This window comes from Schistocerca americana, chromosome 2 (genome assembly GCF_021461395.2).
Source record: "Schistocerca americana isolate TAMUIC-IGC-003095 chromosome 2, iqSchAmer2.1, whole genome shotgun sequence".
Classification (NCBI taxonomy): Eukaryota; Metazoa; Arthropoda; class Insecta; order Orthoptera; family Acrididae; genus Schistocerca; species Schistocerca americana.
In genome coordinates, this window is record NC_060120.1 from 849,861,692 (window position 1) to 849,872,851 (window position 11,160).

An 11,160-nucleotide genomic window follows, 5' to 3' on the forward strand; every position below is an offset into this window, starting at 1 on the left:
CTTATCCTTTGCCTAAATTAATTCCTTAGGGCTTCACTGACAGTGACACGTGGGTAAACGCAGAACTGTGTGACCCATTCACTCTCAAGGAAGTCAAGTTTGTTTGTTCTGTCATATGACTTGTTTAAATTGATGAACTGCAGGAGATCGGCACGAGTCTGGTTTATACTTTGCTTAATATTTTTGTTTTTAAGCCAGGAAAAAATCCGGTTTTTTGATGTTTATACCTGGTGCTTTCTCTGTTGCATTATAACTGGCAATGACCGACTTTGATGCAAATATGACAAGAATTGTGAATCACGTCACGAAACTGATAGCGTTCATTTATGAATGGTAGTCACTGCTGTTTTTCTTGTACGTAAATACAAGTTTACTCTCAAAAACAAAACCAGAAGAAGAGTCAGCATGCAGAATAATTGCCTGAGAACCTAATCCTATGAAGACTTTAAAACCATCAGTACCATCACTCATTTTCTAGCAGATCTTCCTGGACTGATTCGAATTGGCCCATGTTTCATTAAGGTAATACACTGTTGAACTACTTCTTTCTCTTGAATCGTGAATCTTCATATGGGATGTAGTTCGTGCTGTACCTATGTCACTTCTTTGAACTAAGAACTCTCTTCTTAACATATCAGGGGCCAACGTCCTTTAAAATTCTTAACATTAACAAAGCGTATACCATTGAAGCTATTTTTCTCCTACATAGCTGTAACACGTTTTTGTGATGTTGGGCATTCATCATTCACATGGATCACTTTGAAACATCATTGTTAAAACCATCCATTTGTGTTACATGTTCTTTGCGATTTCTGTGCTTTCCAGACGACACCAAACAATCTTTTTCGACAGTTCCTACAACTCTGGAACTTTTTTCGTTTACAATTCTCTTTACATTTCTCTTGCCGACACCACATGGTTCTGGAGTCTGTTCTTGTGTCTTCAACTGTCTACAGTAGGAGACCTGTTTTCAAATTCATGGTTGAAAAAGTTATAAATGCGGTAAATAATCCACCTCGCCTGCTTGTGAAGCACTTCACATTTATTGCCGTACCCAGCTTCTTCTTTTTTAATTGCACTTAACCATTTACAGATATACATTCACACCTATACAGCTACAAGAAAAAAAAACGGACAGTTGGATAAATAATTCTGTTATCGCGAAGTACGGCAACAGTGCAGCATGTAGGAGCAAGATTCTCGCTGTCTAGCTGTAGCTCGCTGCTAACCGCTCGGAAAGAGAATTAATATTATTGACTGCCTGTGGCTAGTGGAGGGGGATGCGCAGAACGGCCGAAAATTGGACCACTTTCCAACAGACACGGACTTTACATCCCATGCAAGTGTCTGTATAAATTCAGTTCTAGCAGTTACATTCTGTACATTATAAGAAATGCTCCAAACATTAATATGAAAAGTACCATGAGACCTGACTGATTTGTAAATTTTCATTGATCTGTGCACTTAACCAAGGGAACACAATGTATAAAACAATCATATAAAACTTAAACCAAAGCAAATGTGTGAACAGGGGCATGTCTGAGAAATAACTGTTCAATTCTAATAACCTTGTATGTAAATCAGACTTTGTGTAAGAATTCTTACTACTTTGTGTTCGTTCAGAGGTGTTCGTATCGCTTTACAAATATTAATGGTCTTCGTTAGTAATGATGTACCATGTTGTCATTGTTGTGGTCTTCAGTCCAAAGACTGGTTTGAAGTAGGTCTATTTTGAGCAACAGACTCACCTCTGGGTTACTACTGCAATTAGATACACTTGAACCTGCTTACTTTGTGTCCCTCTACAACAGGCCTCCACCCCCCCCCCCCCCCCACACACACAGAACTAAATTGACCATTCTTTGATGCTTCAAGGTGTGTCTCATCAGCCAGTTTCTGGCCTATCTGCACAATCTTCAGTAGTCTTCTATAACAACACATTTTCAAAAGCACCTATTCTCTTCTTGTCCATACTGCCTATTGTTGACATTTCGTTTCAGTATACGGCTACATTCCTCAAATTTATATTATACGTAACAAACTTCTCTTTTTTTGAACAACTTTCCATGCTGTTGCTACTCTGCATTACACAGGGTGGTTCAGAAATACTTTTCTAAACTTTGGTGACAGGTCCTTACACCAAAACAAGGTTCAAATGGCTCTTAGCACTATGGGACTTAACTCGTGAGGTCATCAGTCCCCTAGAACTTAGAACTACTTAAACCTAACTAACCGTAGCGGTCTCGCGGTTCCAGATTGTAGCGCCTAGAACCGCTCGGCCACCCCGGCCGGCACCAAAACAAGGAAAAATTGTATATGGACAAATGTTCGAAGTCTTTCATTTTCGAGTTGTTAATGAAAGTTGGTTCAAAGACTTTCCAGGCACAACCAAACGATTTTTTTTGTAAACTCCTACTTTGTGTTATCTGAAGTAATTTCAGTATGTATCGCTAGACAAGTATTTTTACCACCTGCCTTTTAAAACAACTTTGTTTCAACCTCTTTAATATTTTTAGGCGGTTCATTATACAGTTTTATTTCTTCGGTGTACAATACACTATTTTTTGTTTTGTATTTGTTCTTTCCTGGTAAGTTATAATTTGTTGCAACGGCTCGTTGGACTGTTTGAATCATGGAGGTAGAATGAAGTAGTGTGAAACAGCCATGAAACCAGCGATACTATGTTTCACTGGTCTCTAACGTCTCTGACCCAAAGTTAACTAGTTCCAGTATTGTGTAATCGAGACACTTCTGGCGGGAACTGAATTCAACAGGTGTTTGTAACCATAAAGTGAGTGTGACAGTGGGTGACTGTTCAGTGTAGTGGAAAATTATCTAACCGTTACTAAACTATCTCCGCCTTACCATGGCATCTAACGTGGGCGTAAGTTCTATAGATGTAGCAAATACTGACCCAGAGTCGCTGAAATTAATGTTGAGTTCAATCATGAAGGAGGCACGTGAGAAAGCGGAAGAATTAAATCGTAAAAACTCTAAAAAGGGGATCAAAAGAGGTGCCAGAACAGAGTATATATTTAAGCGTGATCAGAAATTCATCCTAAATCGTCGACGTTCTACTAGATTGAGTGGCCGTTGTAGCTCAACAGGTTCTGAAGTTGATATTGATACCAACGACTCTGAATCTGATACCGAACGCAAACCGATCTTCAAAATGAGAATTAAGAGAAGACATACAATTAGTGTAGCACCACCTCCTAAGGCAATACCAGTTGAAGAAGTCACCGATGAAATGATAGAAAGGATTCATAAGTATGGGATGAAGGAGTATAACTCGGTACACGGTGTTCTGTGTCATCAGTGTAGGCAGAAAACCATGGACACAAAGACTATGTGTAGGTCCTCTCGGTGTGTGGGCGGTCAAGGGTCGTTTTGCGGCCCTTGCCTAAGCAATCACTACGGAGAAAGCGTTGCGGAAGCACTTCGGGATCCAGAATGGACATGCCCCCCGTGTAGAAATGTTTGCATTTGTTCAGTGCACATGAAGATGAGAGGAATGCAGCCTGCTGGTCAACTTACTCCCATAGCAAGGTCGTTGGGCTATAAGTCAGTTCTGGACTATTTAGTAGCCAAGGAAGAAATAAAGATAGGGGAGGAGGGGATAATTGTGGAATCAGAATAAGTTGTCACTCAAGTTATGGCTGAGCCATATATTTGTGAAAGAACTGTACTCTGGAAGACATACTGGTTCCTTTTGTAATGACACGGAATTACTACTATTCCAAGACTTAACTCTTACTTTAAAATTATACTTTAAGTGAATTACATTTGCCGTAAAATGGAATAAAATATTGTGATGATGTACGGGTTGTTGTTACTGGATTACCTAAATTTAAAGTACAAGCTCAGTATGTAATTAAGCATAAAATATTCTACAAAATATTTAATTGTTTCAGCTTATTTGTTTGTAGTGGAACAATTCACAAATCCTTCTGGTTACCATTAAACGTAAGAGATATTAAAGTTTTTCATGTACAATGCAAGTATTACCTGTTACGTGTGCTGTACAGTTATAGTTACATAGTACAAAACGATTGGGTCTTGATATGTATCAATAACTGAAGTAACTTGCAGAACCCCTTTTTGTGTGTGCAGAATCTTTTTTGTGTGTGGGCCCACAGCCACTGTAATTCCCGTAAATATGCCTTTTCTTGTGTACATTGCTCTATTTTATTTTATTATCTAAGTTAGCAGTTTGCTAATTTCGCCATTTTCGGATAATATTGAGCTATTTCACAATAAAAATGATTAACTTTACAGCACATGAGTGTGGATTGTAATGTGCTGTAAGTATGGCAATTTCCACAAAATGAAAGAGCAGCCCATGCATGAAAATGATTTCGTTTTAAGGAACACACAAAGCATGACTTAAAATGCCAAAGAAAATATAGAGTGAAAAGTTTTTAGGAGCCATTGATTTTATATTGTCACATGGGACATGAATGCTTTATGATAAATAAAATTTCATGTATAAGGTACATTAATACTCGGCAAATTTTTTATGAATTGCATTATTATGTCTAGACCAGAACAGCTTCTGTGTTCTAAATTTTGGGTCAGTATAAAATGTATTCAGGCACACCATATGAAATACTGAAATGTAAGATATTTTGTAGTACTGTTTTTACAGGAAAATAGATCAGACATTAAACTATAGAAGCTGTAGTGACTGCTAAAGGGCACACATAAATAAAAACATTTTAATACAATGATGTAGACAGTTTTAACTGTGTCCTGACCCATTCAGAAAGGTCTGTTCATATTTTGCTAGAAGCTGTTAAGCACTTTGTTAACTAGTGTGTAAACATAGACAATTGCAGATCTGATTTCAAATGTTTGTATTTTAGAAATAGTGGAATAAATATTATTGCTTTGGCAGTGTGTGTGTTATTGAAAACTGACGAGTAAAATAGCGTTTTACTTTATTTTCAGGTCTTTTAATGGTGATGTAACATTATCATGAAAAGCTAATTTTAGTGTTGTGATGAAACTCTTAATGTAAAATGATCCTAGTATTACTGATGTTCCTAATGCCTAAAGACACTGACTGCCACACGAAAAATGATAGATGTTTCGTGGCCAGACCATGGCGGCAGTTGAGTGTGTCTGCTATGGCTGCCAGAAGGCACACAAGAGTTAGGCCTAAGGCTATGCTGCGACCTCGTGACGGTCAGCATGTTAAATGATTGATACACTTGAAAAGTTCCACTGTATACAAAGACTTTTAATTTATGCTATACTGTGCAATACCTCATATCCGACTGCGTTTGCAATGCCATCTCTGTCATTACATTTAGGTAAAAAGTTAAAATTTAACTTAAAAGTTTTAGTATTTTTTGTCGATGGCTATTGGCATAAGGACCAACAAAGGGGGGTGGGGTACATGACAGAATTTATATGAACAATGATAGTGGCCTGTTTCTTAAGTTGCTTAAGTTATAGATATTGCTGGAATTACTTGAATGCCTTAAAATATGGCTGAAGAACTGTAGACCAACTATAAGCTATCACTGAAAAAGACCTATTTTATTTTGTGTGAAGTTGTTAGAAAGGTCATTAAGAAGCATAGTACAAAGAACTTTGGGGAGTGTAATTAATTTAACAAATCAGAAATAATTGTAGGGGCATTAAGTATTTTGTATAATGGCTGGAAGACTATAGAATTATTTTGAGTCGTGCATTATGATTGTGTTAACATTGAACAGTGCTTGGCGATGAGTGAAAGATGTTGTTAATTCTGTAACTTACCTCTTTTTTGTACCAGAGTTAAATTCTTTAGGATAAGGACATCTTATCATTAATTAAGGTAAGATGACTGGTATGTTTCATGCTGTCATAATGAACAGGGCCGTTGGATGTGAGTGTCGGTGGAATATGCATACACTGAAGTACTGCAGAGGCAAGTCTCTTGAGTTTCTTAAAATGGTTTGACAAAAGGTTGATGGAAACAGGCTAATAATTCTGAAGACATGTTTGTGTTGTATTTTATGTATCCAAGAAATTGCAGTTTGTGTAATTTGAGCATGTGATATTGGACAAGTCACATATACCTTTTTACAATTTGCTGCACATAAGTCTGTGTAATATTACAAGAAGGTAACAGGTATCACATGTACTTTCACTTGTTAGGTGGGTTGTAACTTCTTTTTACAATGCTATGAAATGCGAGGGAACAGGTGGGAGCAAATACAGACCATTATATTACATATTTTAAAGAAAATGAACATTTGTTATACTTCAAAGAAAGACGCACATAGCTTTTGGCCATAGCCTACATCAGGGCGCGCGCGTGCCCACACACACACACACACACACACACACAAACTCCAGCATGGCCCATGTTGCCACTTGTGGGTGTGAGGTGTGCTTGGTTTTATGTCTGCGTGTGTTTGTTTTATTTATCTCATAACATATAGAAGTTCAGAAAATATGTCTGATATGTCAAGGTTACAATTTGCTTATTTGAAATTTTGTCACATTTACTGTATTACTTTGAGAAGAATTTACTTATTTAAAATTTGTCAAACTTATAATATTTTTGTCCACTGTAACTGACATAATTTTTTATTCCATTTTAGGGATCTAGCTCAAAGTATTTCTTCATCCTTCATGAAACCTTTCACAGAGTAGTAGCATCTTTCAATTTGAAAATCGCATAAAAAATATTAATCTTCATATTCCTATTCCCTTTTGTGTTGAGTTTTCATGGCCATATACTGAGTAGTCATATAGGAGTGTTCAAAATGATTTTTTAAGAGATTAGCTATGTTGCGTTAGAAAAGAATCACCTCAAAGATGTATAAAGAGAGGACAGTTAATATTTTTAGGTCTTTAAATAAAGGTCGACGTGATGCCCTCGGCACATGCTACGAATGATTCTATTTTGCAACTTTATAATTCATGTAATGTTTCCTGAGTTTTCCCAAAAATTATGCTATATCTAATAACAGATTTAAAGTAGCTACAATATGCTATGTTCCAGGTGTCCACATGAGTGGCAGTGGCTAAAATTTCCATTCCAAATGCAAAGCTGTTATATTTATTTGGTAGATGCTTGGTATAGGAATTCAAACTCAAATTTCTAAATTTATTCCTAGGAATGTGTGTGTGTGTGTGTGTGTGTGTGTGTGTGTGTGTGTGTGTGTGTGTGTGTGTGTGTGCTACTGCACAATTCATATTATCCCAGAATGCTGTTACACGTGTCTTGCTTTGTTCATTCTGAAGAGCTCTCTCCTGCAGGGTGATTTACCCCCCAAAACATGATACCTTACTGTATGAGGAGTGAAAGTAAGATGACTATATTGCATAAGGACTAACTTGGTAACTTATTTGCTTAGTAAACTTAAAATATAATACACAGTTACTAGCTTATGAGAGATACAGTTGACATGTATTTTATTAGATGTTCTTCAAGCCATACACAAAGAACTTAACAGAGGTCATGTGGATAGATCTTGTTTGTTTAGGAGCACGTTGGGGCTTTCTCTTTTTTGAGATGCGAGTTGTTTCTTTGTACATTTATGAGATTATTCTCATTGACTCATTTGCTCAGTCAAGACATAACTGATTCAACCTTTTGGTCATGGTCAGCTTTGTCTGCACCTATTACCAGAATATTTGTAATCAGCAAATAGTGTAGAATGCTCTAAAGTAAGGTTGTGGTTGTTGTTGTTGTTGTTGTTGTCTTCAATCCAGAGTCTGATTTGCTGCAGCTCTCCATGATACTCTATCCTGGCAAGCTTCGTCATCTCCCAGTACCTACTGCAAACTACATCCTTCTGAATCTGCTTAGTGTATTCATCTCTTGGTCTCCCTCTAAGATTTTTACCCTCCACGCTGCCCTCTAGTACTAAATTGGTGATCCCTTGATTTCTCAGTATGTCCTACCAAACGATCCCTTCTTTTAGTCAAGTTATGCCACAAATTCCTCCTTTCCCCAATTCTATTCAGTATTTCCTCATTAGTTTTGTGGTCTGCCCATCTGATCTTCAGCATTCTTCTGTAGCACCACATTTCGAAACTCTCTATTCTCTTCTAGTCTAAACTATTTATCGTACACGTTTCACTTCCATACATGGTTACACTCCATACAAATACTTTCAGAAACGCTTTCCTTGCCATTGCCAGTCTACATTTTATATCCTCCCTACTTCGACTATGATCAGTTATTTTGCTCCCCAAATAGCAAAACCCATCTACCACTTTGTCTCATTTCCTAATCTAATCGCCTCAGCGTCACCTGACTTAATTCGACTACATTCCATTATCCTCGTTTTGCTTTTGTTGATGTCCAACTGCTCTTCCAAGTCCTTTGCTGTCTCTGACAGAATTACAGTGTCATCTGCGAACCTCAGTTTTTATTTCTTCTCCATGGATTTTAATACCTACTCCAAATTTTTCTTTTGTTTCCTTTACTGCTTGCTCAATATACAGATTGAATAACATCTGGAATAGGCTACAACCCAGTCTCACTCCCTTCCCAACCACTGCTTTCCTTTCATGCCCCTCGACTCATAACTGCCATCTGGTATCTGTACAAATTGTAAATAGCCTTTCACTGCCATTATTTTACCCCTGCCATCTTCAGAATTTGAAAGAGAGTATTCCAGTCAACATTGTCTAAAACTTTCTCTAAGTCTTCAAATGCTAGAAACGTAGGTTTGCGTTTCCTTACTCGTATCATTTAAGATAAGTCGTAGGGTCAGTATTGCCGCATGTGTTCCAATATTTTTATGGAATCCAAACTGATCTTCCCCGAGGTCGGCTTCTATCAGTTTTTCCATTCGACTGTAAAGAATTCGTGTTAGTAATTTGCAGCCGTGACTTATTAAACTGATAGTACGGTAATGTTCACATCTGTCAACACTCGCTTTCTTTGGGATTGAAATTATTATAATCTTCTTGAAATCTGATGGTATTTCGCCTGTCTCACACATCTTGCTCACCCGATGGTAGAGTTTTCTCAGGGCTTGCTCTCCCAAGGCTATCAGTAGTTCTAATGGAATGTTGTCTACTCCCGGGACCTTGTTTCGACTTAGGTCATTCAGTGCTCTGTCAAACTCTTAATGCAGTATCATATCTCCCATTTCATCTTCATCCACATCCTCTTCCCTTTCTATAACATTGCCCTCAAGTACCCTTGTATAGTCCCTCTATATACTCCTTCCACCTTTCTGCTTCCCTTCTTTGCTTAAAACTGGTTTTCCACCTGAGCTCTTGATATTCGTACACGTGGTTCTCTTTTTTTCCAAAGGTTTCTTTAGTTTTCCTGTAGGCAGTAGCTATCTTACCCCTAGTGAGATAAGCCTCTACATCCTTACATTTGTCCTCTAGCCATGCCTGCTTAGCCATTTTGCACTTCCTGTCGATCTCATTTTTGAGACGTTTGTATTCCTTTTTGCCTGCTTCATTTGCAGCATTTTTATATTTTCTCCTTTCATCAATTAAATTCAATATTTCTTCTGTTACTCAAGGATTTCTACTAGCCCTTGTCTTTTTACCTACTTGATCCTCTGCTGCCTTCACTACTTCATCCCTCAAAGCTATCCATTCTTCTTCTACTGTATTTCTTTCCCCCATTCCTGTCCATTGTTCCCTTATGCTCTCCCTGAAACTCTCTACAACCTCTGGTTCTGTCAGTTTATCCAGGTCCCATCTTCCTAAATTCCCACCTTTTTGCAGTTTCTTCAGTTTTAATCTACAGTTCATAACCAAAAGATTGTGGTCAGTGTCCACATCTGCCCCTGGAAATGTTTTACAATTTAAAACCTGGTTCCTTAATCTCTATCTTATCATTATATAATCTATCTGAAACCTTCCAGTATCTCCATGCCTCTTCCATGTATACAACCTTCTTTCATGATTCTTGAACCAAGTGTTAGCTATGATTAATTTATGCTCTGTGCAGGAGGATTCTACCAGGCGGCTTCCTCTTTTAATTTCTTACCCGCATTCCATATTCACCTACTACATTTCCTTCTCTTCCTTTTCATACTATTGAATTTCAGCCACCCGTGACTATTAAATATTCGCCTCCCTTCACTATCTGAATGATTTCTTTTATCCCATCATACATTTCATCAATCTCTTCGTCATCTGCAGAGCTAGTTGGCATATAAACTTGTACTACTGTGGTAGGTGTGGGCTTTGTGTCTGTCTTGGCCACAATAATGCGTTCACTATGCTGTTTGTAGTAGCTTACCTGCACTCCTATTTTTTTTATTCATTATTAAACCTACTCCAGCTTTACCCGTATTTGATTTGGTCTTTATAACCCTGTATTCACCTGACCAAGAATCTTGTTCCTCTTGCCACCGTACTTCACTAATTCCCACTATATCTAACCTATTCGTTTCCCTTTTTAAATTTTGTAACCTACCTGTCCAATTAAGGGGTCTGACATTCCACGCTCCAATCCGTAGAACTCCGGTTTTCTTCCTCCTGATAACGATGTCCTCCTGAGTAGTCCCCACCTGGAGATCCGAATGGTGGACTATTTTTACCTCCGGAATATTTTACTCAAGAGGATGCCATCATCATTTAATCATACAGTAAAGCTGCATGCCCTCGGGAAAAATTAAGGCCGTAGTTTTCCCTTGCTTTCAGACGTTCGCAGTAGCAGCACAGCAAGGATGTTTTGGTTAGTGTTAAAAGGCCAGATTAGTCAATCATTCAGACTGTTAACCCTGCAACTACTGAAAACGCTGCTGCCCCTCTTCAGGAACCACATGTTTGTCTTGCCTTTCAACAGATATCCCTCCATTGTGGTTGCACCTACGGTATGGCTATCTGTATCACTGAGGTACGCAAGCCTCCCCGCCAATGGCAAGGTCCATGGTTCATGGGGGGAGGAAAGTAAGCTTTATATCCTAAATGTATGGCAAAATAAGTATGGATCCCAGGATTGAGCCTTGCGATACACCATATCTGACAAACATTATCTCAGAGGAATCCACAGTACACTCATGGTCATGAGTATTCTTTTTTTAGATTTCATTTTGACTTTGTGTACTGTGTTTGAAGACGACATTCAAACCGTTAGTTTGCAGTTCCTCTGTTAGCTAAGGAGTATGTTTTAGTCAGTAACGTAAAAAGCTTTAGGCAGGTCTAAAAAACACCAGTAGGAGTTCCTTTAACAGAGAA

At 38.0% G+C, this 11,160-nt stretch overlaps 1 protein-coding gene across 1 annotated transcript; it reads left to right on the plus strand.

Annotated features, from left to right (window-relative positions):
• Nucleotides 1-2,733: 2,733 nt before the first annotated feature.
• Nucleotides 2,734-4,868, plus strand: LOC124595153 (cell division cycle-associated 7-like protein). The gene has a single exon (XM_047133757.1). It carries the CDS (start codon nt 2,867-2,869, stop codon nt 3,638-3,640), a length of 774 nt encoding a protein of 257 aa, XP_046989713.1. The 5' UTR covers nt 2,734-2,866; the 3' UTR covers nt 3,641-4,868.
• The last annotated feature ends 6,292 nt before the right edge of the window (nt 4,869-11,160 follow it).